Source organism: Phlebotomus papatasi, chromosome 2 (genome assembly GCF_024763615.1).
Source record: "Phlebotomus papatasi isolate M1 chromosome 2, Ppap_2.1, whole genome shotgun sequence".
NCBI classification, from domain to species: domain Eukaryota; kingdom Metazoa; phylum Arthropoda; class Insecta; order Diptera; family Psychodidae; genus Phlebotomus; species Phlebotomus papatasi.
In genome coordinates, this window is record NC_077223.1 from 95,181,278 (window position 1) to 95,209,110 (window position 27,833).

Here is a 27,833-nt window from a genome sequence, read left to right on the forward strand (position 1 = left end):
TAAATCCGGTGAGACCCGGTTAATGGTAAATGATATGAAAGTAGTTCTAGCATTTCGCAAAGCCTGGGATGCTTTGCCACCCCTGTTCGATTTTATATTGAATCGTTATTGATATTTCAAACTCGTATATACTTAAATTATTTGCCGGATTCTGCGATTGCAAGTGTGGGATATGTATGCCGCTTGATTTTATTTGTGTATCAACTAGATTTCTAATCATAGAATCTCAATTTCCACAAGCTATAACGGACTTATCGCTAGATTTTACAGCGGAATTGGTGTTCAGGGGAATTTTCACAAGAAGGAACAATCGCGTTTGAACAAGCCAAAAGACTATGAGAGAGAAAAAGACACCCAAGTCATTATACGGTGATGGAATCTCTTGTGCCCTGAATGAAATAGAAAGGTATTTCACTCATCAGTTCATTCGTGGTCGCTGCAGTGTCATCAAGTGGCAAAGAATTGCGCTTTTTTCGCCGGTGTCGAAGAAAAATGCAAAGTGAGATGAAGCAAAAGACATGATCAATCTGCAAGTTGTGTTCTTGTTCATCTCATTAACACTATCAATTGTGCGGGTAGCACCTGCCAATCATCCGCCAAAATGCTACCTTCGTCTCGAGGAAGCTCTCGATGAGATGTTGTACAAATCACAGGCGAGATCCCAGTCACGATCCTTCATTGATCTGTCCACCTACACCATTACGCAGCCGCTGAATTATCAGTATCCCTTGCAGTTTAACTCTCGTGAACGTCAGAATCCAGACAGGAGACTTTCCAATGCCCTAAACAGCCTTCAGCCCACCAGTGTTGATGTGTCCAATGTTAAATTCAGGATCCCAAAGAATGTTAAATGGGTAAATTATGTGAAAAATTTCTAGATTGACCCATTCATATCTGTGACAAGTTGAAAAAATTAAGTGTTTTATTTAGTGCCAATGTTTTTAATAAGGATAAGTCAAATTTCGATTTTTCTTAACTTCTTAATTCGTTGAAGACTGATTCGCCTTTTTTGTGATAGAGGTCCGATAATTAAAAATTTTAAAGTTCTCTCATTGTGGTGAAATTTAATACGAACCTTTTTTTATTTCGATGCTATCTTCTTTTTATCAGAACTACATTTCAGATAACATTTTGTTTTCTGATTTTTAGATCTAAATATTTTCTTTATAAAAGTATATTATTAAAATATTTTTTTAAATCAAAAAGGATAAGCAATTCAAAAACCAGAATGCTTAACTTTTAGGGTTTTATTCCTTTCTCAATGTGTTGGGTTAGTATTAATTGTTTGGAGTTGGTTAGCAGTACAACTTATAAAGCGCGTAGAATGTAGAACGATTTGAACTAGGGTGGAATAACCGGCTATCGCCATGTTTAGGAAAAAATTAAATTCATTTAATCATAACTTTTGAATCCTTGTTACAAGATAAGTCAAATTTGACACAAAGTTACTTAGATGTATTGGCTCTAGATACGTGAAAACAATAATCCTAGAACATAACGCTGGACTACTTAAAAAACTGATTTTTATTAATAATGCAAAAATAACCATTTCGTCGCCACTTTTTACCACTTTTCGCCAGTTTTGTAAAATTTGTAACCACTTCTCGCCACCCACTTGAAAAGAACCACACTCGGTTATTTTAGGCAATGCTATGAAAAGAATACATTCACCATTTCTCTTTCCTTGTGATCACTTTATTATTACTCTCTTTAAATGATTTTTCTTCACTTTTATTTGAGAAATCAAATTATGGGGCTTTTGCAGAAAGTAAACAATGCAGATTTGACAACTGAGAATGTACGAAGTGAAGTTAGCGTCGCCTATTGAAAAGATGTGGCGACAGGTGGTAAAATCAATTCCAGAATATTACCACTTCTCGCCATGCCTCATTTTTATACAAAAATAATATAAAATGAAATATTAATTGACTAAATACAAATTTTATGTATTCCACAAGTGCAATTAAATATTCAATAGACAAATTATTTACCCAAATAGGTATTTTTGGCCTGATGAAAATTTGACGACACTTAGTACATTTGGTAAGAGATGTTGGATTCGATGCACTTGCTTAAAATATTGCTCTAAAAAGTGATCAAAATCGTGAATCCAAAACGAATAATTATTATTTTTCGATTCTATGCGTAGAAGCAGAAACAATACAAAAAAATTGCGACTCATTTATTTCATAAATTGCGAAAAATAGCGATTTCAATGTAAGTGGCGAGAAGTGGGGCACTGGCGAGAACTGGTGATTCCACCCTACTTATGGCATTATACTAAGATTCTTTTTGCTTTCTTTTACTAAGATCTTCAAAATCAAAAATAAAAAACCTCTTACTTATCAAAAATCTTTTACTAATATTTTTGTTAATATAATATGTTCAGCAATTCACATTCGTATTGAAATATTGAATGAATTACGTGAAACCTAACCCAAAATTTAATTAATTTTAAGCGGTTAATTTTAAATTAGAATCGGTTCAAATTAATAAGGATTAAATGAACCAAGCTTGTTGCAATCGGATAATAATAATAAGCTAATCTTTGATATTGAAAACCCGCTTAATAGTTTTCTTTTAGCCAACGTTCTATATTTTTGAGTATTTAGTAAATATAAGTGAGAAGCGTTTAATGGTTATTATTTCTTTGAGACAATACACACTTTATAGGGGAAGTGAGGGATGCTTCGATCGCGTGAGCCTTCAAACAATCCGAGTTTTCTCTTTGTTTGAAAAGTGCTAGTTCCTCATTTCTTAGGCATTAGATAGATAATCATAAACTTCATCTTCACTGCAAAAATAGGCAACCTAGCCCTTATTTCCTAGGTTCTAGAATCACAAATGCAAAAATGGCCTAAAATGGGAAATTTTGATGGCTTACATTTCGTGTGATTTCTCAAAGTTAAATTGATTTTCAGAAATAATCACTTACACCAATAGATGGAGGGTTAATCTGGGTTGATATTTGCGTAATATTTTTTGCATCGGAGGAAAATTATTTTCCGAGTCGCGAAAAAATCCTAAATACTACACTGCGTATTGGTTCAACCACTGAAAGTGTTATGGTTCGCCAACTCATCAGGTAACTCCAGCAGCTCAAAATCACAAAATAACCTCAAAGAGGAAAACAAAGGAAAAGGAAGATGAAGAAAAGACAGCTTATAAATTTTTAGGGTTGTCACATTTGAAATTTTCACATTTCAGTCAAGTTTTCGACATAAATTTGCAAGAAAAACAGTGCTTCAGAAAAATTAGAAGAAAACTGTTTTAGATACCTTCTTTTAGTGAAATAATGGTTTCCGTAGATTCGTGGAACTTCAATCTAATAATCGGTAAATAATTTTTAATTGTGAGCAAGAGCTATTCCAGGAAAAAATGCTATAACGAACCTTAACAACCCATCGTGCGAATCTTGCCTCCACAGGCAAGGTTCGCACAAATCATCATACTTTTTTCATTTTCCTGTCCAGAAAAAGAACAGATTTTACGGCAGTGAATGAGGCACGCATAGAAAGTTAAAAGACCATAGATTCTTGTGGTATAGCGCAATTGATTGTCCATTTTACCGTTCAGCCAGAAAAAAATCTTGAATATTGACTTCCAAAAAGCGTGCGAACCATCCCTCACCTCCCCTATCATATTTATAATTTTAAATACATTTCATCTGCAATGGAATACTTTAAGTATTTATATTTTTCAAATCATTATTCTAAATGACGTTTAATTTTATGAGATGTGATCAAAGCAAAAGCTTGTGTATTTGAAAGTTTTGTATTTCTCAACGATATCGGACAGATAATATATTTTAATTTATCTTGTAGGAAATTTTTAAGTTCTTGATTTTCAAAAAGCTAAAGCAAAGTCAAGAAAAGTTTCACTTATTCAATTAATATACTTCTTCAGTTGTTTTATGTTCAATAAAAGCATTGTTTAAATACAAAAGTTAATATCAATTTATAGAAAAGTTTTAATTATTCTATTTCTGTTTGATATTTGACTATACTCAATAATTTATGAAAAAAAATAATCACAGTTTACCAACTTTTAATAAATAAATTAGAGCTTCCAACTCATCGTAAATTCTCCACTCAAATAAGCACATAATAGAGCATAAATTTTAATCACACTCTCAGAATAGAAAATTCAAGTAAATTTATTCGGTTATAAAAATTTACGATTGTAGCACAATGGTAAGAAATCAACATATCACAGTGTTGAGTGGGAGGTGTTGGTGCTTACAATATACATCTTTTTTAACAATCGATGTTGGTTGCAGGTGCGAGTTGAGAAATGTCACCTGAATATGAACAATCGAACTCTGGATACTAGGCTCGCTTTTCCTGATCTAACTATATACGGACGAGTAACACTGAGGCCGGTAGGTGGTCATTGTGACATGATTCTGCGTCTACGTCGCGTTGGAATTGACTTTCAGACCTCAGTGCTGCCCAATCAGAGCTTTGAGAAGAGTGAATCAAGATCGGTAAATGTCAGAACCGATTCTTACTTCGCAGAACCGGGATTTATGTCTATCTTTGCACATGGATGTGAAGGCCCTACTGATGTAAAGTTCCGCCGTGTAAACTCAAAAATGCAATTATTTAGACCAGATGGAAATCGACGTAGAGGTCATGATCTCAATCTTGAACACCGGTTGGACAATAATTTGGATGGTAGAACGTTTTCGTTCTACGATGACCTACGAAGGAGAAGGATCAAGCAGCAAGCAATGTGGCAACATATCCAACAAACGGAAACTTCGGAAGAGATTGCAAATGCTTTTCTCAAAGAGGTTGAGCATCTATTTTCCAAAGGGGTGCAGGGGATCTTAACATCGTACATTCAGCGAATGCTTCAGCCTGCAATCAAGAACACTTTAATGGAGGGAATGGGATACACTCTGTCCTATGGCTAAAGACTATTTTGTCAAACTTTCTTTTTTATTTAATACTCTTTCCAATGAAATACATTGAAATTGTACTCCATTTAGTGTTTTACTTACATTGACATGCCTAGAAAATAGGCTACAACTTGTTTGCTGATCAGGAATAGATTGAGTCCGCGTCTGTGTAGTTCCATGTAGGCCCTCCTGACATCTTGATTTGCCTGAAAGGTGAATAAAGATACATTTATCCTGAACTACACTGAGAGAAATCCGAAAAGTTAAAATAACATTCCCGAAATGTTAATTTTACCCTAAATCCAAAATCGGTGTAAATATTACCCTTTTTAGGTATATTAGGGGTTTAAGTGACCCTTTTTCATGTTAATTTTACCCTTAATAAGGTGTAAAATTAGCATTAAAAAATGTTGATATATTTTTACACCTAAAACGTGTTAAAGTTATGAGGAAAAAATGTTAATCGTACCCTCTTTTTTTCTCAGTGTAAAAACCTTAAATAATTGGTATTCGCTATTAATTTCTGAATGATCAAAAATTAGCCTTGTTATAAATATCTTAATATTATCATTGATTGGCTAAAACTTTAAAGCAGACAAAGATTTAGCCGTTTAGAGAACCCGATAGAACTCAACTTCAAGTAGAGAAAAGTGCCCATGCTTTGGACAGTCCTAACCTTTATAATGACTAATTTTTCCTGTGTTTCTGAATAAATGTGACTCCACAATATATTTTAAAAACAGGACATTTTCCCCTAGTTTTTAAAATTTGGGTGCAATGAGTCATATTTATTGAAAAACATATTAAAAAATTTAGTCATTATGAAGCTTGGTACCATGCAAAGCCTGGCCACTTTCCCCTAGATAATACTTATTTTACAATTCAATCTAAAATTGTAATTCAAGTTCCAGTAAAATATTAATAATTCAATTAATTTAGAGAAATAGGGGCGGCGCGATACCTTCGGACAACTTAAGTTTAAGCTTCGAACAACTCATTTTGTCATTATGGTTTTTATAAATTTGGTCCATTCTGATATTAAATTTTAATAGCTAGTCCAATGCCTTAAATTTCCTGATCAGAACCATGGATAAAATCCATTACGAACATAGAAAAAAATTAGTTGTCCAAAGCATGAGTCGTCCGAAGGTAACGCGCCTAGATCATTCATAATTTCACTAAAAAATTAGGATTCAAAATTAGAATTCTTTATCAAGCATTTTGAATATGTCTATTCTATTCTTTTACACTGTTCTTTCTCTTTTAAACACCATAACAAATTCAATTATTTTCAATTCAAATTTCAGAGCGAAAGAGTAAAATGTAACTTATGCAAAAATGGGAAAGAAATAAATTCTAATTTCGATTTAAAGAAATGTTCCTGATATAAAAAATTATATCGGAAGCATTAGGGGAAAGTACTCCCCCTTCGAACGTTCATGCCTTCGAATAATATCAATTTTCTTTTAATTTTCCTAAGAGACTTACACATTTCTATTTAATATTTCTTAGCTTATTATCAATTATTGATAATTACGTGATAATTATGTGTAAGTCTCTGAGCAAACATAAAATATATTAACTGAGAAAAAAATGGGGGTGCGATTAACTTTTTTTGCTCAAAACTTTAATACTTTTTAGGTGTAAAAATATATCAACATTTTTTAATGTTAATTTTACACCTTTTTAAGTGTAAAATTAACACGAAAAAGCGTAATTTTAACCCCTAATACACCTAAAAAGCCTAATATTTACACCGATTTCGGATCAATGCTGCAGGGTAAAATAAACATTTCAGGACAGTTAATCTAACTTTTTCGGATTTCTCTCAGTGTTCACATTATTCGAAGGCATGAACATTCGAAGGGAGAGTACTTTCCCCTACTAACTATTTCCACAGAGGCACTTAATAGTCTGTTACGATCAAATTTAAACTAGGAAACTTATGATTTGATTTAATCTTAATTAACTCACAATGACTTTAGCAGCTGCTCTTGCAGTTACCGGTGAAGCAATATTTTTGTGCAATTCTCTAAATTCGGGACTCTTCAATAATTTTTCAACATAAAGTCCAATGAGCTCTTCACGGGGCAGAAGACGTAGGATATCATCCACCAAACCAGTAACTCCTTGATGTGGTCTTTTCACAAGATAATTGATAACATCCTCATTTCGTGGTTCGTACTCAGGAAGCGACAGTAGGGAAGCAATTTGGTTGACTGTTTGGATTACAGGAAGATTGTAACTTTCCAATAGTAATACAAGATCGTGAACGGCTTCAGATGTAATAGCTCTCTCGTAGAGTTTCTTAAATTCGTCCGATCGAGCATATCCGTAGAGTTCCTGAACCTCTCTGTCTGTTATGATGTAACTGAGAACAATTCCAATAACCTGATTCGTCGGGATCAAATCAGCAAAATCCTGTAGATCTTGATGCAGATCTCTGGGAGCAGGAGCCTGGGGCAGAGCCAAATCAATAGGTTCAATGTTTTTCGATTCACAGAAAGCCAAAGGCAGAATTAGGAAGATTGCCACAAGTTTCATTTTCGTAAACTTTAATAATTAGCAGTATGAGCGATAGCAAACACAATGACTGTTCCAATGATAGAAAAACGTTGAATTTATAGACAAATTTCAGACTGATAAAAGACAATCTAGAAAATATGAACCTTTTGAAAATTGCAAAATCTGCTTATCTCACCAAACATCCTGATAAGGTACTTGAGATATATTTAATTTCTTTTCTGAGATTTGTTTGAAAGTATCTTGTACAATAAGATAAGAACCGGATTTCGTGTTGGGGTTTTCCATCAGTTGGAAAGTAAATTATTGATTGATTAATTAAATTAATTAAAAAAATAGTTATTGAAGTTTTGTCACTCGATTTTACAGACAAAACAGATAAAAAATAATAAAATTGACATATGAGTTTGGATGAAGGCAAAAATAAGGAAGGTTCTATTGTACGGATTACACAGGCATCCGGGTACCTTTACCAAGTCTGAAGCAACCTAACTTATCTCTATTTATTATTTATATATCTTGCATCAGTACTTTATATTTTTGCTGAAAATTCTAATTAAAGTTAAGAATACAATTCAATTCTAAGAATTTCAATTAACTCCTTTTATTGATATCGTATCGCTCTTTAAGATGTATAGAGTTGCTATTGCGTATCATGTGGAATTTTCCTTATATGAAAATCATAATATTTGTACTGTGATTCACCATTGATTCTCTTATGGTTTTCATTCCCGATCAATTGAGATAATGACAGTGAAAAGTTATCGACTTTCTCATTCGCTCTCGATTGAGAGATCACACGAAGAAATTTGAAGTGGAAGGTTAGTGTCTAGTCAGCATTCTTACTTGTTTATTTACTCATGGGTTGTTTATTTACTCGAATGTGTCAATTTATTTCACTCCAATTAAAAAGATACACAGAAGCTTCAAAAGTCACTCTCGTGGGGACTTTTACTCGTCTATGTCGAAATCATCGTCGGAGCTTTTGTGCCATCCAAAGAGGGCAGCTAACTGCTTCACAACTTTTTCAACATCGATACCGTAGCTCTTGATGCGTTCTACAAGATTAGCGATCTCTTTCGATTGGTTAGCATATTCTTCCAGTTTGATGAAGTCAAAGTCCTGAATCTTCTTGTAAATAGCAGCAAAACTTGGGCTGTTGGTCAGTTTTCGGACAAGAGCATTCCGGATTTCAGCCTGAGGCAGACAAGCCTTAATGTCAGCAAGAAGTCCCTTGAGTCCTCCGCTTCGAGGTATAGAAGCTTTCTCGGGATCTGGTGAGTAACTGGGCAGACGGAGCAGTTTGTCGAGGCTTGTAAATCTGTCAGTGTCCAATCCTTGACTTCCCAAGAAGCTAATAAATTCCTTAACTTCCTTCATCTCAGTGATTTCTGCAAAGATCTTTTTGGCTTCATCCCCCTTCAGATATGCCACAATCTCCTGAATCTCTGGATCTGAGTGGTAATAATCCTGAGCAATCTGTCTCATTTTCTCTACAGGCAAAAGAGCCAGAATCTCATCGAGATCCTCTCGAAAGCTCTTTACTGGGCTTCCACAAGCAGCTCCCACAATAACTGCCAAAACAATCAAATTCAACTTCATTTTCGCGCCTGTTTTCTCACTTTGCACCACTTTTAACAATTAGTTAGATTTCTCTGCTAGAATATCCAGAATACTGAAAGCACAATTTCCCTGGTGAGAGCTTTTTATATGTATAGTTCACCAGGAAAGCGCATTTCATTAAGTGACACTCATCGGACGGACGATATATAGAGAGGTAGGAGAAATGCATAAAAGTCTCAGGTGAGAAAGAAAAACGATTGCCAGTGACATTTTTTTCTCATTCCTAATTAATTCCAATCAATCAACTTACTCATTCTAGAATTTCAATTAAGACTCTTTGCGCTTTTCTCACATTTGTTCAGACTTTCCATCGTTAATTCTCCAGTGATTTCACCTGAGTAGAATTTATCGCCTAAATGTATGGGAAATTGTACTTAAAGTACTTCTCATAGAGCGCATTCGTGTATTAAAAAGAGCAATTTAATAAAGTCACTAATACTTAATTTCCTTGAAATTTTCAATTACAAATAGCAAAAGAATTTGATTTATTTTTTTTGCATAATTTAAACACAATGAAATTCTTGGTGATGCAAAGCACTAAATGTTTTATCTAAACGATTGAAATATTTTAAAAATGCAGATTGTATTTTATTGTCTTATTAACGTAATAATTTTTAGAATGTAATTAAAACATAAAATAGGCTCAGGCTAATTCACAGGAATATTTAACTAAACTTGTAAAATTTGGCACTAAAGAATAAAGGTGAAAGAATTTGTCCAAAGGACCTCTAATCCTTGATCTTATGACCAGTGTATGATAGTTTAGGATAAACTTTCAGTGCCAACTGCCAAATTTTAGAGGTCAAATATTCTCGAGAGGCTGAGTTTACTTGGAGTGTAATACGGGCTTCAGACCTAAGGTTTAGCTAAATGACTTAACTGCTCTAATTTCTTATCAATCACAATTTTTTGGAAATGCCTAAATTAGGATGGGATTATTAAAGATAAGTGACGTATTAGGCTCTCGAAAAGCAAAGAAATTGTTCACCATTTAGGATTTTGAGACCTTCGAGAACTGGGCTAAACAAGGGCTGAATAAGTTGCTTTCAGAGTGAACCGCGTGAGTGGCAATCGGCGAAATTGTGCCGATCTGGAGTGGAGGTAAAAATCGACAGATTGACACTATTTTGCTAAAAAATCGACAGGTCGGCACAATTTGGCCAGAAATCGACAGATCGGCATGCTGAATGTGCCATGTACATTCACAAAAATCGGCAGATCTGCACGATTTTAGCGAAGAATCGGCGGATTTAAGTGTCAGTTCACTCTTATGAAGTATAGCGTTCTTGTAAACTTGTGTAATATATGTTTAAAAGAACGCTATAACTCATAAGAGCGAACTGACACTTAAATCCGCCGATTCTTCGCTAAAATCGTGCCGATCTGTTTACAAAATTGGTTTTTCCAGAACAGTACATTAAAATTTACAACTGGTATTGTCTGTAAGAAATTTAAAATATTTTAAATTTTCTAAGGACATTACAAGTGGGAAATATTAAAGTTTTTTACTGGAAAAACCGATTTTGTAAACTTACTTGCCGTGTAGACCGGCACGAGTTTGACATATCGACACTCAAGTGAACCGTCAGCGACACAATTATTTACTCCTTAGAACTAAATCTCTAATCTGAAGACCGCTTAGGCCCAAATAGACTAAGAGAATATTAGCATGTAAAATTTGGCAGTAAATATTTATTCCAAATTGTATTACACCGAGGGCTTAGTATTTTCAATTAGAGGTTCTTTGTATAAATTTCCATTACCTTATCCTTCTCTGCCAAATTATGCAGACTAAATATTCTGAAGGATCAGAGTGGATATATTTGCGGGTTAGGACTCGAACCGAGTACAGATCTTTACGAGAGAAAAAGTTTAGTTGAAGAAATTGTCATAAGAACGCTACATCGAAGCGGATCGGGTAGTACTTTGATAAAATTGGTCAGTATGAAGTTACATTATACCATTTCATAAGATTTTTTAGTATAATCTTTCTTAACCCTTTAAGGACAATTGGAACACCAGTGTCCCATAAAGAAAATAATTTTCCTGATTACCTATAGTTATTTTTTTCTTCTTTTTATACGTAAATGCAAAGTAGAAGGTTGAAGGAATCTAGGATATGTTTTACAATTCTACAGCTATTTGCTATATAGTAAATTTTTAAGCTAAAAAATAACGAATTTTTAAATTCTCATATCGAAAATTGATTTTAATTATTTTTTATATTTTCAATTTTTTATGCAAAACCGTTTTGGGAATAAAAACTACAATATTCAAACATAATATTTTTCATAAGAGTGAAAATTGTCAGTCATTGGTATCATCGGAGAAATTACTTAAATTTTTGAGCTATTTTTGTCCCTATCGTTCATAGAGAAAAAAAATATACCAAATCAGACTCTGTTGGCTTTTCGAAGATTACATGTCAGACGTTTTACAAGTTTTGTTTATTGGTTTCATTTTTATTGCTGATTTTCGGTCAGCGAAAACTGTCTCGTCGTTAAAGGATTAAATTGGTAAACTTATTAAATTACTGAAAATTTTCAAAATTAATTGTGAAATTTTTGTGAGAATGATAAGAATGATCTAATTCTCTTGGAGTAGGGAAAGCCGTACGAGTACAGTTTTAGCACACCATCTGGCTTCAAACATTTTATATTTTTCTCATATTCCTTTAATTAATCTGACCTATGGAAAAAAATTAATAGCTAGTATAAAGCCACAAGTTTTCCAAAAAATGTGATCAGACTAATATTAAAGGAATGTTGGAAAACTATGAAGGAAGTGTTAAAAGTCAGAGTACGCGCGAAGCCTGAAAGACTTGCCCTACTCCATTCTAAGCACTGTACTGTATTAGAGCTCGTTTTTTGGATAAACAATACAAATCAACTGAAAAAATGAAACACTTCTACTAATCACCAAAAGAATTTAAAAAAGAACTAATGGCAACCGGTGAATATCGGTCGGGGAAAAAAGGGGTCAGCTTAGAAAATTCTGGATTTTTCCCAGGGGATTGGGAAAAATCCAGAATTTTCTAAGCTGACCCCTTTCTCTCCGACATTCGCCGGTTCCCATTAGTATTAGATAATCCGTCGGATAACACTTTCAATTAAAAAAAGAACATTACTTCAATCTATTAAAATTTATTCACAGAAGAAAAACATATATTAGCGAAGTCGTAATGTACATAATCCAATGAATATTAGATCTTTTAATGCCAACCGAAGAATTCCTTGACAAGTTGGAATACCTTGACAACATCAACACCATGCTCCTTCAAGGTTTGGAAGTATCCTTGAACTTCCTTGGAGTTCAGGAAATTCTGGGCAAGTGTGTTGAATTCAGCGCTGGTGAGTTTGTCGTATAGAGCCTTGAATTCAGGACTGGTCTGGAGCTTCTCCTCGAAGAGAGCGACGAGTTTATCCTTGGGCAGGAGAGCTAAGGCGTCATTGACGAAACCGGTAAGGCCTGTACCACGGCGACTGTGGATGGGATTGACTGGAGGCAGATTGAAGAAATGACCGAACTCATTGAGGAAAGCAAAGACATCGAGCCCAGCGTCTTCGACGAATTTCAGTACTTCCTTGACCTCCTTGACCTTGAAGAATTTCTCCCAGACCTTGGCAAACTCAGTACCCTGAAGATAAGCAAATGTGGCCTGGAATTCCTTGTCATTCATCAGGTAGTCAACTCCGAGTTTCACGAGGTCATCAACAGGAACCAAAGCCAGGAAATCCTCAAAATCTTGTTGGAGACCAGTGTTGGTTGGCAGTTGTTGGATAGTGTTCGCCTGGCAGGTAGCCAAGGCAGCAACAACGGCAAATACAGCGAAGAATTTCATATTTGGGCTTTAGGTCCTTTTGTTTTTACTGAGAGTTCTGTAAATGTTGAGGGAACGAACAAGACTGATTTCTGGAAGCTCAGCTTACTGCTTTTATATCCCCATTTTGAGTGGATACTATTGGTCTCTAAGTGAGATCCATGTATTTATTTTTCTATTAAGACACATTTGTTCTCGAGAGCCTCTTAACAGATTATCAGAATAGAGATTACAAATTTCCGATAAGTTTAAGTTTGCAATTTAAGCGCAAAAATAATTTGTTGAAGCACTAAATAATGCTTAATAGTTGACACATTTTTTCTTAGCTTTCACGTCCATATTGAGAACCTAAAATAACATTTTAAGAAGTTCAAGGGCCCTTTTAAAACTAAGTCCATAGTCTCCTAGCCAAATACTTCAGGTTCGATAAGGAAAGTAGATAATTTGACAAATATTTCAAGGATCCGGAGATTACGAAAGTTTAAAATCAGTGTTTTCTTACCTGGATGTAAAGGATCTGCAGCACTATCGTCAAAATCAGAACGTCGATCCAACATTTTTGATTGGGAATTGAGAATTTAGCCCATTTTCTGATGCCTTTTCGTAAATCTCTTCTCAAGTTTCTTGAAGTTAATTAGCTGGTTCAAGTGAACGTCCTTTACCGATATTGTAGCTCTTCTTTCTCGTGAAGAACTAGAAATCCTGTATCCGAAGGCGCTTCAAGGCAAGATCTTGAAGTTGATTCAGCCACTTTATCCTAGGCCTGCCCCGAGGTCGAGGTCTCCTCACAATGGCTTGGCCTGTATTGGATATTAAGATTCCAGTTCCAAGACATTGAGAGTCCTTGATCTTCGTTAAGATCGGTATAAAAAATTGTTCAAATCTAAATATAACAGTACAGACATAAAACAACTCTTTTAGAGTTTGTTCTACAATTTCCAAGCTGTGAAGACTTTTCTTACCAATTCTAATGCAAGAGTTTCTCAGTTCTCAACTACTCGTATTTCCGTAGTTATAAACAAAATTTAGGTGACGTAGAACAATTCTTTTATCTAAGCACTATACAAGATGCCCTAATAATTTAGGTCATATAACTTAATGAGTCTATTTGGGTCCAAATGCCTTACAGAGATCTACGGCTTCACTTCAAATACGGTTAAGTGAAAAATGTATTGAAATTTTTTAATCGAAATTTCTATAGCAATTACACTATAAGCCTCAAGTTTGTATAGGCCCTTAGAATAGTGCATCACATTGAATGGTGTAAAACTCACTCACTATTATTGAAATTTGTTAATAAATTCCGTTGGTAAATTATTGCTGTAGAACTAACTAGCATTGATTCAGCATTATTCGCAACTTTTAGCTTAGGCCATAATTTCTGCATGTAGCCTCTTTCTCTGAAGCACTGTTGCAGCCGACCTAGCTGAACTATAAGATTCTAGATTGTCTCAATATTTGGTCTAGCCATCCTGTTTGATGCATGTGAGAGACTTACTTCTGTTCATAAGCTTTTCTTCAATTACATCTAGGACTTAAGGACAGTCTTCACCGATACTATCTACCCTATCTACCATGTATGATCAGTAAAAAACATCCGTTACTGCTAGAATAATTGAAGTATACGAACGGCTTGAGTGGCAAAGTCATCATAATGAGGGCAAAGTCATCCGTATACGGTACCTGCATTTCTAAATAGTTAGGATCAGGCTTGTTAGAATCTAGCTCCAGCTTAGTGAAAGTAAAGTAACCTCTTAACAAAAATATACGTTACGCTTTTTTATTTCCTCTTTAGGTTGCCATATCCTATGAACCCTTCTCATGCAAATCTATTTTGTCACCACAGATCCTGTAGTTTATTCCCTGGTATTCGATCACTGATAATTTAGTTATCAGAATAGTATCAGAAAAGTGAATCAGAGGACCTCTTCCATTGATCAATCAAGGGAAATTTGGTACGAAAAGCGTTATTTTAGTGTATCAATATTTATTCATATAAAAATTACATAAAGTCGTGATATGCAGTCCATTAGATCTTATAATTTTTAATGCCAGCCGAAGAATTCCTTGACAAGTTGGAATACCTTGACAACATCAACACCATGCTCCTTCAAGGTTTGGAAGTATCCTTGAACTTCCTTGGAGTTCAGGAAATTCTGGGCAAGTGTGTTGAATTCAGCACTGGTGAGTTTTTCGTACAGAGCCTTGAATTCAGGACTGGTCTGGAGTTTCTCCTCAAAGAGAGCGACAAGTTTGTCCTTGGGCAGGAGAGCTAGAGCATCATTGACGAAACCGGTGAGTCCTGTACCACGGCGACTGTGGATGGGATTGACTGGAGGCAGATTGAAGAAATGACCGAACTCATTCAGGAAAGCAAAGACATCGAGACCAGCGTCTTCGACGAACTTCAGTACTTCCTTGACCTCCTTGACCTTGAAGAATTTTTCCCAGACCTTGGCAAACTCGGTACCCTGAAGATAAGCAAATGTGGCCTGGAATTCCTTGTCATTCATCAGGTAGTCAACTCCGAGTTTCACGAGGTCATCAACAGGAACCAAAGCCAGGAAATCCTCAAAATCCTGTTGGAGACCAGTGTTGGTTGGTAGTTGTTGGATAGTGTTCGCCTGGCAGGTAGCCAAGGCAGCAACAACGGCAAATACAGCGAAGAATTTCATATTTGGGCTTTAGATCCTTTTGCTTTAACTGAGACTTCAGTAAATATTGAGGGAACGTACAAGACTGATTTCTGGAAGCTCTGCTTACTGCTTTTATATCTCCATTTTGAGTGGATACTATTGGTCTCTAAGTGAGATCCATGTATTTATTTTTCTATTAAGATCAATTTAGTTCTCGAGTTCTCGAGTCTCTTACCGTAGTCTTGAGTGCTAAGTAATTAATAAATTTCCGATGGGTGCAAGTAGTTTTAGTTTGCATTCAAAATAATTTGTTGTAACACCATAAGAACTGTTAAAGTTTGGATTTTGTAAACGTGCCTTTCATCTTTGATCTTTACACTGTTTAGTACAACAAATAGGATTCTTAAGATTTCAAGGGCCTTGTTTTTGTGAACTAGAGTGTTTTAAAGAAATACATCATGCTCGATAACGGAACCAGAGATTTCGTCTAAATGTTTTGATATTTATCATAATCTAAATGTTAAGTTTTCTTCTATCCGGTTGTAAAAGATCTGATTTCACCAAGATGATATTCTAAGATTGTCATTGAAAACTTGTTCCCAAGTTTTCTAAAGTTAAATTGGGTTGTGTTAATGAACTTTGTTCTGAACTGTCTAACAATTGTCTGGAATTGTCTCTGAAATTTGTCTATGATACCATATCTTTTAAGACGTCCCATCGTTTCCGTGACTACAGAGGAAACATTGGGGAATTCTTTGACTGAAACAGCTGCAATTAATCAGATGCTTGAAACAGTTCAAGTGTATGACATTACTTGATGAAATTAAATAAATAAACAATTTATCAAGAGGTACTTGACTGCCCTATAAATTACTCATCATCCACCACAACAGGCAACAGTTTCTATTTTGAACTCTGTGAGTAAAGTAACAATGAAGATCACACTTTTTGTTTTGATTTCTCTGGCCGTTGTTTTCACTTCGGCAGAAAGTGAAGTTGCTCCACGTGGACTGCAAGATGATTTCAACGACTTCCTGAGTCTTGTGAATTTGAAACAAGTCAAGCGTGTTGCTCTCAAGTACTACACTACGGACAAGGAAACTAAGCAGTTCGTGAAGTATCTGAAAGGAGACACGTTTGGAGCTGTCTGGGATCAGGTGTTCACGAATGAGCACGTGAGGAGCTTCCTGAAGTACGTCCAAGATTCCGGTGTTGATGTCCAGTCTGCTGTCAACCAGGTTGCCAAGTTCCTCAAACATCCTTTCCTCAACCTCGAAGATCTCACCCGTAAACCAAACAAGGGATTGAAGAATCTCGTTAAGGAAGTTCTCGCATTGGTGCCACTGGATGACTTCAAGACACTCTTCGACGAGAAGATGCAATCCAGTGAGGAATTCAAGCATTTCTACGATACTGTGGCCAGCTTCGACTACCAAGCCATGCAAGAGTTCGTTGCCAACTCACCTGAACTATTGGACCTCTTCGAGACTCTCAAGTCCTATGATCTTGATGTCGATGGATTTGTACATCAAGTGGAAGAATTTTTCGGCTGGGAATAAAGTACTTTCATCCGGAAATTATTTTAAGAGCCCCACAAGTTTCCGATGTACTTGAAATCAATAAATACTTGAATTTATGAGTATAAAAGGAGTTTTTAGTTAGTGGAAGAGTCAGTCAGTATTCACCTGTGGAATCAAAATGAAGAGTCTCATTGCTATTTTGTGCTTCGTTTGCGTGGCTGTAGCCCAAAGTGACGAATTTGAAAATCCAGGATTTTTCGATTTCGAACCCTTCCTCACTCCCGAACTCAATGAGGACTTTGCGGATTTTGTGAATTTACTCCCAGTCGATAAGGTCCTCGAGGTAGCAGAGTACCATTATGAGAACAATAAAGGACTCAACAAGACGCTGAACTATCTCAGAACGAACAAATTTGCCAAGCATTGGGATAATTTGTTCTCCCTTACTGAGGTGGATAAGTTTGTTGATTACGTAAATCAGACAGGTCTCAATGTCTTCGGGCTCTTGAATGACTTCGCTGCGTACTTTGAACTGACCCCTGTTGGTGAGGACTTTGAAGATGATGGTAAGTCTAGTTTACCAAGGTTTACCAAGAATTCGAAGTATTTATCTTTGGTTTTTCTTAACAAACAGTAGAGGAAAGAGTTGAGTTCACCTGGGGATTCAATGCTTTATTGAACGATGTGGTCGAGCTCTTTCCCAAGGAAGACTTGAAGGCTCTCTTCGATCAGAAGGTAGCCAATGGCGGAGAATTTGCAGAATTTGTGGCTAACTATTCCACAGACGAATTCAAGAAGCTCCTGAAGAAACTGGAATTGTCTCCAGTTGCACAGAAACTCTTCAAGCGTTTCCGTAAACACGGTCTAGATGTGCACAAGCTTGTGAAATTCGGATTGGCATTTTTTGGCCTTTAATAGAAAAAAAACTATAATATTTGTTACAAATCTAGACTGATATCCATTGGTCTAAGAGAGACAAAATAAAAAAAAATATAATAAAACTACAAATGCAATGTTTGAGTATATACAGCTCAGTAGGATCCCCATCCGAAGAATGCCTGAACGGACTGCACAATTTTGCTCACATCAATCCCATGTTGATGAAGTGTGGCCAGCAGGCTTTTGAGTTCTCTGGAATTCTAAACATATTACTCAATTAGGCTATGTTTGGACCGGAAAAGAGTTTGCTTCTCACGGTTGGGGGTAAACTCACCTCAACAAAGTCTACCACCCTTTCAAATTCACTGCTACCAATTCGTTCGATGAGGTTGGAAAATGCTGAACTCGACTCTAACTTGAGGAAGAACAGTGAGAGAATTTGATCCTGAGGCAAAAGGGCAACAACTGCGTCCACAAATCCACTCACACCGCCCTGCGTTGCACTTTCTGGCCAAAAGAGACAGAGAATTCGGAATGAGAAAAACTTTTCATCACTGCCAGCGAAAATATCATGTGGATTGAATGCTAATGAGTTAGGTGTGATTCTTTCACATCCACAGCTAATGTAACACTCCGGTTCAGTCAACCACCTACAATCGAGCTCACACGAACAGGGTTATATGTTTTGAACCAGAGACACCCCAAATCTCAAAAACCAAAATACCGAACACTAAAATTTCTAAAGTCCAAATTCCGAACATTATAACAGCAAAAGGGCCATAATACTAAAATCCAAAATTCCGAATGGTTAAAATGATTTTGGATTTCGGGATTTTGTCCTTTATGGAATTTTGGCTTTCGGACTTTTGACTTTTAGCGCTTTCGGAAATTTAGCCTTTTGAGGATTTTGGCTCTCAGTAATTTGGTTTTCGGGATTTTAGCAATTTCGGGGTTTTGGCTTTCGGCATTTCGGCCCTTTCGGAATTTTAGCCTTTTCTTCAGGATTTTGGCCTCTGGGATTTAAGCCCTTTCAGAGTTTTGGCTTTCGGCATTACGGCCCTTACACGATTTTAGCCTTTTCGGGATTTTGGCTTTCTAAATTTTAGCGTTATCGGGAATTCAGCCTTTTGTGAATTTTGGCTCTCGGTTATTTGGTTTTCGGGATATTAGAACTTTCGGGGTTTTAGCTTTTAGCACTCCGGTTCTTTCGGAATCTTAGCCTTTTCTTCAGGATTTTGTACTCCGGGATTTTCAGCCCTTTCAGGGTTTTGGCTTTCGGCATTTCGGCTTTTTCAAGATTTTTGAATCCCTTCGTGGCTTTGGCTTTCGAAATTTTGAGCCTTTTGGGGCTTTGGAATTTTTGGGATTTTGACTTCCTGGACTTTGGCCTTTGCGAGATTTTGACTTTCGGGATTTTAGCTCTTTCGGAAATTTATTCTTTTCAGGATTTTGACTTTCGGAACTTTGACTTTCGGAATTTTAGGACTGTCAGAGTTTTGACTCTTGGGATTTTGGCCTTTTCGGGATTTTGGCTTTTGGAATTTTACCCCTTTCGGGATTTTGATCTTTTTACAGATTTTGGCTTCTAGAACTTTGTATTTTAGGATTTTGACTGAAACCTTTTTTGAACGTTTCTGTTTTGGAAAATGCCCAGACGTGAAATTCAATCCAATCAGTCACTCATAATACTATCTGGTTTAGAATGATACTTGCTTTTACTTAAATTTGTATCAGTTTGGATTTTCGAAAACTCGATCTAACATCGATTTTGTATTATCCACATATTATTAGCCTATTCGCATCCTTCCCAAAGCGATTTAAATTTTAAAAGCAAATAAAGCGATTGGATTACTGTTTACAGTCTTTTTTTTTAAATTTATTTTCAGATTTATCCTTAAAACATACCGATGTATGACGCTAAAAATCTACTTTTCAATATCTTGAAGTAAATACATTAAAGTACTTAGATTTCTCTTTATTTTAACCTTTTCTTTAACAATTTTTTTGGTTTTCATATTAATACTTTCAATTTTGTGTGAAAATTATGGTTTTTAATTCTTTTAATATATTTTGAGGCATTTCTTTTTAAGTATTTATATTTTAAAACTGATTTATGAACTAGCCTTTATTTTATAACATGTCAATTTTTAATTTTAATCGGCTTTAAATCACTTTTATTTATATATCAAGATTTACTTTATCATATTTTTTTTTTAAATACTAATTCAAGAGAAGAACAATACAAGTTTGAATTTGACACTTGATGACGTAGTACAATTCCAGAAATTTTAGATATGACCTACAAACTATTCAAACTACCACAAAAAACACGATTTTCCGTGAAAGAATCACAGCTTACTACAAGCTAAAACAAGCTTATCACTAGCTTTCTTTCGCTTACGGCTTGTGGTATCTTCGAGAGAAGCTTCGTCCGATGTGTAGAGTGGCTCCCGTGGGGGACCAACAATTGTGGCTAATTTATTCACCAATTCCACAAGGTTGAGGCCTGATTCATTGAGATACTTCAGGAAGTCCTTCACCTCTACCAGATTTAGGATTTTTTCACGTAGTGCCAGGAATTCCTCACTCTGACAATATTCATAAGCGAACCTTACTTCATTATCTCCAAAATAGTATCTACGGGTTAGATTTTGAATCTCGACTTTGGGTATTAAATCTAGAAAATCATCAATATCCTGCTGTAGGTCAAATTTTCCTGAATTTTTGGTATCCTCTCGGGATTCTGGTGAACCATGACCCAATCTGGGATGATTTACATGACTCCCTAAGCAACAATTCCAACTCAAAAGAACACTCAATACCACCCAGAAAACACTTGATCCACCCATTTCTTATCGAACCACTTTTACCGTGTCTCTCTCGATCAAATCCCTCACTTAGACTGGCCACTCAATTGAATTCTCAGTCCAGCCTTACACATAATTTACTTAATACTATTTACGCTTTGCCTCAGAGCAATCAAACAATCAAAATAAGTGTTATGCTGAACGGAAGATTCTCACTTTGTATTGCACTTAATTCGCCGTCCCCTTCCCTGGGCCACTCTTTCAGACCACGGAGGCACGATAGTGTGATAAGAATGAAGTGTCATTGAGTAAATTTAATTCTTTATTTATAGAAAAAAATTTCCTACATGATCACTTCTGGAGAGAGACTTATTGAGCCATTCTCAAAAAGAGGCTTGAGCAATGTTTCATTCGTGTTTCAAGATTATGTCATTGGTTGAAAAGCTTTTTTAGAACAGGGTGAGATTGGAACACTGCTTTAGATGTTTAGAAAATAAAAGAACAGTTTAATTTAATTAATTAGTTTGAGCTTGTCGAAGAAATGCATTCTAAAATTTATTTGAGACATATTTAATTATTTTTAATAAAAGCTTGTGATTGTAATTATTATCCTTAAGTTTGAAGACCGTACAATTTTTAGTTTTTGCAATAATTTACCTAATCGTTAAAGCTAATTGTACTGTAATTCTTTAAAAATATCATGTTTTTTACATAGTGGTTTCTAGGGAGAAAATAGTGACAGAATTCTACAGGAAATATTAGGTGAGATTCTTAATAATCTCACCTACTATTTTAATTTTTAATATAGATTATGTATAAGGTAGAATGGATCAAATTTATAAATTTGCACTATCAGTTTTTTGTGTTTTGCTCATATACTTTGTGAAGTATATACTAAAACATTAACGATTTATTTAGTATATCCATCAACTTTTACACATTTAAATTATTTTTTTTAATGTTCGACTATTGAAGATGTATATATTTTATAATAATTTCCTAGTAGCAAAATGATGCAATAATCATTTGCCTAGCTACATCTACTACAAAGATGTATTCTTAAGAGCTGTATGGGGAAGTGGGGCACCTTTGAAAGTGGGGTACCTTTGAAATTGGGATTTTTCACCTATTTTTAAATAAAATTGAGCATTATCGTGATATAATTTAGTTGCACAAACAGATTGAGAAGCTAAATTATATCACGATAAGACTCAATTATATTTAAAAAAAAAATAGGTGAAAAATCACAATTTCAAAGGTTCCCCACTTTCAAAGGTGCCCCACTTCCCCCTATTTATTTTCAAATGTCAAGAAGGTTCTCAATGAACGTTCCTCGTGGTTAATTTAAAACAAAGTTTCACGTTTTCTCTCAATTAAGGGGTATCAAAGCGTCTCATACTTTGAAAAATATTCGAAATCGTGACTTAGACGTTAGATGCTATAAGGTAGAGTTATCACTTATGGACAGCTGGTAGCAAGGGGTAGATATTAGGGTCGGAAGTGATGTACAGCTGAAAATGAAGTACTTGGAAGTCTTTGTAAGTGGGAGTGTCCGAAAATAAAGTTTTCTCTGTTTAATTGTGAATTTTACAGATTATACGCTACTTTTAGCTCAGATTTTAAATTCTAGTGGCAAAAATACGTAAGGAACGAAAAGGTGTCATTGTAGCATTTAATGTAAATACAATTTTGGAAGGTCTAAATAGACTTCCATTCCATTCCATTGAACATTTTGGGTTTTTTATTTAGATCATGTTTAAATGACTGAAAAGTGACTTGAAAAATTTCGATATAGAGATTTATTCTTAAAAAGATCAACTTTATCTTAAACGGTCTCTAACATTAACGGCAATATTGTGGGTATTCGAGTGGAAGATAATTGAAGAGGTTGAAGAGATTATTAAGATTTGGGAAAGCAATAATTCGATCGACTTTCGCTATTTAAAAGCTTGATACATGGCTGCCACACCTTTTCACTGAAAAGAATAAAGGGAACTGTAGGAACAGTATTACGGGTTATTACGTTACTTTTTAGTGGTAACTTTAATCAAAATCTTCTCTATCCAGTTCCGGAGTAGAGGATTTGCCGGATCCTGTGCTGTGGTTGAACGGGTATGGAGTCTTTGGGGTTAACGGTAGTGAAATAAGAGCGTGGTGGTGCATGCTGTTCCGAGAATAACCTTCAAAGCATTTCACTGATCTGACCACTATGCTGTCGGATGATTTATTTTGCAGAGTAAATTAAATAACTTTTTCAAATGTGACAAGAAACTTTTAGACGATAAAAATGATCAACTTTTGGAAAACAAATATTTTTGAAACGATCTTAAATGAAATATTTTTTTTTTAATAAGTACATAAATAATATTATGGATTACAGGCAACTCATTTGCAAAAAGAAAAATTTAAAAAAAGCATTTTTTATCATTTTTCCACCTAATTTCTCGAATATAACTTTGTCAAGAAATTTTTGGCCAATACTGTACTTCTGAAGTGCTAAATTAGGTGTTGCACTGTTGCACTCGTACTTTTGGTCACTTGCAGACTTTCCAAAACAACTTCAATCAATTAGAAACGACAATACATTTTTTGAGACCTCTTTTCCAGAAGTAGCTTCACTGGTCTGTTGTGGCCTCTACACACTAGATAAATTTATGTCCATATTGAAGCAAAATGCCTACGCTTGTGTAGGAAAAACTATAAAATATGGAAATATTTTTCTCTAGTGTGTAGAGGCCAGAAAATGCATAGAAAGAAATTCTGTTGGTCATAAAATACAGATAATAATAAAATATCGTTAGTATGCAAGAATATCTGCTGCTATTAAAATATTATTATAATTATTAAAATATTAAGAAAAATATTTAAAGAAAATACACGTAAAAATAAATTTCTTAAGAATTTCTTAAGACTTCTTAATTATATTAGATGAGATCATATATTCTGTCACTAGAAGAGGTTGAAAGTTTGGAGTGGTATATCTCAACTCCGGATGAACATAATTGGATGAGTGAACTATTGTTGGAAAGCTTGATTCATAAACTTTTAGAATCTGGTATACTTAATCTGCTATGAATAAACCATGGTCATCCAGAACCATTTATGTCGAAGAAAACACATTTTGCAAAGTCTTTTTTGGCCATCTACTTCTGGAACCCGGAATGACCCACTTTTCTCGCACATGGACTGTTCGTTAGAGGAACTCAAATGGTACAATTTGTGGTAGAAACTTTTTTTTTGGACATCTTACTTTTTTTTATTCATCGACTTTTGCAAGAATTTTGAAGTTTTAAACGCAAGGAAAAAATTACAGAAATACTAAAAGAGTGGTTTCTGGAGGGCAAGGATAGACGAGGGGATGAAATTGATGTGATATTTGGATTCCTTGGATCAACTTATGGGGGAGTACTTAGAACATTCCAAGTCGATATCTTCATTAGTATGTCCAGAAAATGAGATAGAAGGATTTCTGTCATTTTTTTCTATGCGTGTAAAATGTTAAAATTCTTGCAAAAGTCGATGAGTAAAAAAAGTAAGATGTCCAAAAAAAAAAGTTTCTTCAACAAATTGTATCATTTGAGTTCCTCTAACGAACAGTCCATGTGCGAGAAAAGTGGGTCACTCCTGGTCCCAGAAGTAGATGGCCAAAAAAGACGTTGCAAAATGTGTCTTCCTCGACATAAATGGTTCTGGATGACCATGGTTTATCCACAGCAGATTAAGTATACCCGATTCTAAAAGCTTATGAATCAAGCTTTCCAACAATAGTTCACTCATCCAATTATGTTCATCAGGAGCTGAGATATACCACTCCAAACTTTCAACCTCTTCTAGTGACAGAATATATGATCTCATCCAATATTTTTCATAATATTAAACAATTTATTGATTCCTAAGTATGAGAAGTACATGAAGTGCTGGAAGTATTGCAGCATTTTCGGGAGTCTTTCGAAATGCTGGAAGTGTAAAGGGCTTCTTCATACAAATTGTGGAAGTGTCTGGAAGTGATGTACACATTTTCATCCAAATATCTCCCCCTTGGCTGGTAGTGATCTTCATTTTCTACGTAACACAAATTTTCAAAAATCTCAAAATTTTTTAATCATATCAAATAAATTGGTCACAAGAGATTTCATTCGATTTACAAATCACTCAAAAAAATCACCCAAAATAATCCAAAAGTCATGCAAATATAATTTCGGATAAAAATTACTTATCGGTTTATAACAGGTTTATAACACCGATTGAAACCAGTTTAGATCAGACTTATCAGAAATTTCAAGACCTATTCAATGAGCCTAAACTGACCTCATTCGGTTGAGAAATATACTCTCTAGAACTTTCTTAATCTTTGACCTTGAGAAAACGTTATTAAATCAAATCCAATTAATCAATTATTAACTAATCATTAAGCAACTATTGTACTTTTAAAAGATAAAATTTCAAAATTTTTGTACAAAAGGCATCAGGGGGAGAACATCAAGAGAGAAATTACTCATGCTCCAATCCTAAACTCAAAGTTAAGAATGACAATAGAATAGTTGATGAATGAGTAACTATACACAACCTTATCACTATACAGCAAAAGTTATCAGAATGACTGTGATTTTTTTTTTGGCGCCAAATGGTGTAAAGGGTGGCAAGCAATTTTCTCAATCTGCTCATCATTCATCAAGAGACAACAATCAGAGAACTGAATGACTTTGTACTTTTATTTTGTTTTTCATCGTAGGTTTTTCACAAGTGGTACGTTTTTCAAAACACCCAATGACTCAGTCAGTGGGTGAAGTGTGGAAAAAAAAATCAGCGAAACACATTGAAAATAGTATGATAGCAATCTCGAGCTTGTTGATATTTCAAATTTCCAAAATCACGTAAACACTCGGGAGTGAGAGACACATTTAATTAATTGGAAATTGTCAAGTAATCAGTGCGCAAAACTTGTCTGCAAAGGGTATCCTAAAGGGGTATAAAAGAATAGGTTGGTTGGATGTTTGAATCAGTTTCAGTACGAGTGACTTCAAGTGTTGAACCCAAAATGAAAGTATTGATTTGCTTGTCCCTTTTCGTGGCTGCCACTGTGGCCCTTCATCTGCCTCCAAGACCACTGCCAGAGTTTGATCATCACCATGATTCATCTTTCCCACGACCACAACCACCTCATATTCCTGACTTCCCAAACCCTGCTCTCGAGGAACTGTTCCATGATATTCGTGACTTCATGAGGATTCTGCCTCACAAGGACATGCGCCAGTTGGTGAAGACTGCCTACAAGAATGATGAGGAACTTCGTCAAACCATCAGGTACATGCGTTCTCCTCAGTTCCACCACACCATGAAGGAGATTGGACACCTCCCAGAAGTCCAGGAGCTCTTCATGCCCTTCCACGATCATCACATCGAGACTGATGATCTGACCATTAGGAGCCTTGCTTTCATTGATCATGAATTCGACGTTCAACTCTTGCCAACTCCTACTCGCGACGCTTCTGCAACTGGTGGTATCTGTGGTCTCATTGACCGCATCATTGCTATCCTACCCCACAATGAACTTCGTGAGCTCCACCGTGAGAAGGTTGCCAATGGCGGTGTTTTTGCCGAGATCGCCACTTTCCTGACCAGCGATGAATTCCAGCAGCGTCTCCACACCGTCCTCCAGTCTGAGCGTTTCCTTGAACTCGATGCAGCTCTCCGTGAACGTGGTGTATGCCTCGATAAGTTCATTGAGCTCCCAATGAACATGTTCGGATTCCACTAAGCCATCAACAGAATGTGGACAATCTTCCTCCAGAAACACTAACATGTTCACCAATATTTTGTGCCAAGAAGAGGAAATAATAAAATGTAGCAGCTTTAGATGATCGAAAGTTTCGTATTTATTAACAAAATATCTCAATCCCTATTTTACGAGAATCATTTAAAGTCATGCTGATTTTACAATGTCTTTGCTTCTTTCCTCAAATAGAAGAATTTGATCCGACAAAATAGAATAGACAACTTATTCAGAAAATGCTAAGTAAATCTAAGGCTAAACCTATGAGAAATATACCCCTAGATCTGTATCAACTCCTAAGTATGGCTTAAGCGAATACAGAAGAGATCGGAGATCGTGAGTTCACACCAGTTTTCAGGGATAGTTTAATACGTTGAAACAGAAATGAACCCTATTCCTACCCCCCGATTTATCCTTAAATTTTACGGGTAAAAGAAAGAAAGAAACTAATGCAGATTGGGGGTTCTTGATTACTGAATACAGTACAAATTGCGTCAGAAATTAATAACAAAATTAAAATTCAAAGTCATCAAGATAGGACGAGGAAAAATTCCCCAAAAATTGAATCTTATTAAAGTGCGTTTGCTGATCACGATCGATAGTACATCAATGCGATAAACATGTTGTAGGCAATGACCTTAGTTGTAATATAAAAATTGAGATTTATTTGAAGATAGTGTCAGCAAAATTGCTTCTTTTCGATAAGAGTTATTGTCAATAATATTGCGTCAATATTTGATTCTTATAGGGACAAATGCACTCTTAGTGTCGTTGCCCTAATTTAAGCTTTTCTGAAGCTTTTTTGTAAGTCGTCTTGTAGAAATTTTTAAGTAGAACTTTATAGTGAAACCACGTATTACGAATAATCATATTTAATTGAAGTCCTTGGAAGACTAATACGGAAGGGACACTTTGAACAAATGTCTATGAATTTCGCTATGGAGGAGACTAATGTGTTAGACAGACATATATTGCTCAGATTATATTTTCATCACTTTCTGACTAATCCGTCTCTCGACTTAATCCGAGAAACGGCTTAGTTAGTGGGAAACTGATGAAAATGTAGTCAAATCATTATTTTGATTATAATTTGGTATTAAGCCGTCTCTCGGCTTAACCGTGGTATCACACTAGAGAATTTCACATTAAAATTTTAATGTGATTCACATTAATTGTTGCTGATATGTGTCCTAATGTGCAATTTTCGTTAAGAGCTTTTAGAAATCGATTCATTTAATGATAAAAAAGTGGACTCGAGTCACAAAAATTGGTTTAAATTGATTAAAATAGCATTAATACGATTGATAATTAATGAGCAAATTAATGAGAAGTGAGCAAATTTATGAGCA

At 35.3% G+C, this 27,833-nt stretch overlaps 8 protein-coding genes across 8 annotated transcripts in view; 4 read left to right on the forward strand and 4 right to left on the reverse strand.

Moving 5' to 3' along the window:
• LOC129802524 (semaphorin-2A) overlaps positions 1 to 27,833 on the forward strand; it is a 610,443-nt gene that overhangs the window by 56,725 nt on the left and 525,885 nt on the right. The window lies entirely within an intron of this gene.
• On the forward strand, positions 258 to 4,988 carry LOC129802525 (uncharacterized). Its single transcript, XM_055848430.1, has 2 exons — positions 258 to 854; positions 4,280 to 4,988. The coding sequence occupies exons 1-2, from the start codon at positions 519 to 521 to the stop codon at positions 4,916 to 4,918; spliced, it is 975 nt and encodes a 324-aa protein (XP_055704405.1). The 5' UTR covers positions 258 to 518; the 3' UTR covers positions 4,919 to 4,988.
• On the reverse strand, positions 4,925 to 7,542 carry LOC129802527 (uncharacterized). Its single transcript, XM_055848433.1, has 2 exons — positions 6,878 to 7,542; positions 4,925 to 5,109 (listed from the first exon to the last, which is right to left on the reverse strand). The coding sequence occupies exons 1-2, from the start codon at positions 7,445 to 7,447 to the stop codon at positions 5,002 to 5,004; spliced, it is 678 nt and encodes a 225-aa protein (XP_055704408.1). The 5' UTR covers positions 7,448 to 7,542; the 3' UTR covers positions 4,925 to 5,001.
• On the reverse strand, positions 8,318 to 9,082 carry LOC129802529 (protein G12-like). The gene has a single exon (XM_055848435.1). The coding sequence runs from the start codon at positions 9,026 to 9,028 to the stop codon at positions 8,378 to 8,380; it is 651 nt and encodes a 216-aa protein (XP_055704410.1). The 5' UTR covers positions 9,029 to 9,082; the 3' UTR covers positions 8,318 to 8,377.
• On the reverse strand, positions 12,261 to 15,544 carry LOC129804995 (uncharacterized). Its single transcript, XM_055852796.1, has 2 exons — positions 14,916 to 15,544; positions 12,261 to 12,897 (listed from the first exon to the last, which is right to left on the reverse strand). Exons 1-2 carry the CDS (start codon positions 15,542 to 15,544, stop codon positions 12,261 to 12,263), a joined length of 1,266 nt encoding a protein of 421 aa, XP_055708771.1.
• On the forward strand, positions 15,605 to 26,469 carry LOC129804996 (uncharacterized). Its single transcript, XM_055852797.1, has 4 exons — positions 15,605 to 17,053; positions 17,250 to 17,591; positions 17,663 to 17,907; positions 25,693 to 26,469. Exons 1-4 carry the CDS (start codon positions 16,438 to 16,440, stop codon positions 26,467 to 26,469), a joined length of 1,980 nt encoding a protein of 659 aa, XP_055708772.1. The 5' UTR covers positions 15,605 to 16,437.
• LOC129802528 (uncharacterized) lies at positions 17,053 to 18,033 on the forward strand. The gene is made up of 2 exons (XM_055848434.1): positions 17,053 to 17,591; positions 17,660 to 18,033. The coding sequence occupies exons 1-2, from the start codon at positions 17,204 to 17,206 to the stop codon at positions 17,938 to 17,940; spliced, it is 669 nt and encodes a 222-aa protein (XP_055704409.1). The 5' UTR covers positions 17,053 to 17,203; the 3' UTR covers positions 17,941 to 18,033.
• On the reverse strand, positions 17,911 to 20,816 carry LOC129802526 (uncharacterized). The gene is made up of 3 exons (XM_055848431.1): positions 20,306 to 20,816; positions 18,239 to 18,411; positions 17,911 to 18,164 (listed from the first exon to the last, which is right to left on the reverse strand). The coding sequence occupies exons 1-3, from the start codon at positions 20,751 to 20,753 to the stop codon at positions 18,057 to 18,059; spliced, it is 729 nt and encodes a 242-aa protein (XP_055704406.1). The 5' UTR covers positions 20,754 to 20,816; the 3' UTR covers positions 17,911 to 18,056.

What these genes read in the sequence shown, in the direction of transcription:
- LOC129804995 (XM_055852796.1), bottom strand. Translation starts at nt 15,544, where the DNA reads ATGAAATTCTTCGCTGTATTTGCCGTTGTTGCTGCCTTGGCTACCTGC. An exon ending in GAATTCTTCGGCTGGCATTA is followed by an intron (nt 12,898 to 14,915) that starts AAAATTATAAGA and finishes AAGGACCTAAAG; the next exon opens with CCCAAATATGAAATTCTTCG.
- LOC129802528 (XM_055848434.1), top strand. Translation starts at nt 17,204, where the DNA reads ATGAAGAGTCTCATTGCTATTTTGTGCTTCGTTTGCGTGGCTGTAGCC. An exon ending in TGAGGACTTTGAAGATGATG is followed by an intron (nt 17,592 to 17,659) that starts GTAAGTCTAGTT and finishes CTTAACAAACAG; the next exon opens with TAGAGGAAAGAGTTGAGTTC.
- LOC129802527 (XM_055848433.1), bottom strand. Translation starts at nt 7,447, where the DNA reads ATGAAACTTGTGGCAATCTTCCTAATTCTGCCTTTGGCTTTCTGTGAA. An exon ending in GAGCAGCTGCTAAAGTCATT is followed by an intron (nt 5,110 to 6,877) that starts GTGAGTTAATTA and finishes TTCACCTTTCAG; the next exon opens with GCAAATCAAGATGTCAGGAG.
- LOC129802525 (XM_055848430.1), top strand. Translation starts at nt 519, where the DNA reads ATGATCAATCTGCAAGTTGTGTTCTTGTTCATCTCATTAACACTATCA. An exon ending in TCCCAAAGAATGTTAAATGG is followed by an intron (nt 855 to 4,279) that starts GTAAATTATGTG and finishes TGTTGGTTGCAG; the next exon opens with GTGCGAGTTGAGAAATGTCA.
- LOC129802529 (XM_055848435.1), bottom strand. Translation starts at nt 9,028, where the DNA reads ATGAAGTTGAATTTGATTGTTTTGGCAGTTATTGTGGGAGCTGCTTGT.
- LOC129802526 (XM_055848431.1), bottom strand. Translation starts at nt 20,753, where the DNA reads ATGGGTGGATCAAGTGTTTTCTGGGTGGTATTGAGTGTTCTTTTGAGT. An exon ending in TCTCGAAGATACCACAAGCC is followed by an intron (nt 18,412 to 20,305) that starts GTAAGCGAAAGA and finishes TCTTTTGGCCAG; the next exon opens with AAAGTGCAACGCAGGGCGGT. An exon ending in GGGTGGTAGACTTTGTTGAG is followed by an intron (nt 18,165 to 18,238) that starts GTGAGTTTACCC and finishes TAATATGTTTAG; the next exon opens with AATTCCAGAGAACTCAAAAG.
- LOC129804996 (XM_055852797.1), top strand. Translation starts at nt 16,438, where the DNA reads ATGAAGATCACACTTTTTGTTTTGATTTCTCTGGCCGTTGTTTTCACT. An exon ending in TCAAGTGGAAGAATTTTTCG is followed by an intron (nt 17,054 to 17,249) that starts GCTGGGAATAAA and finishes GCGTGGCTGTAG; the next exon opens with CCCAAAGTGACGAATTTGAA. An exon ending in GTCTAGATGTGCACAAGCTT is followed by an intron (nt 17,908 to 25,692) that starts GTGAAATTCGGA and finishes ATAAAAGAATAG; the next exon opens with GTTGGTTGGATGTTTGAATC.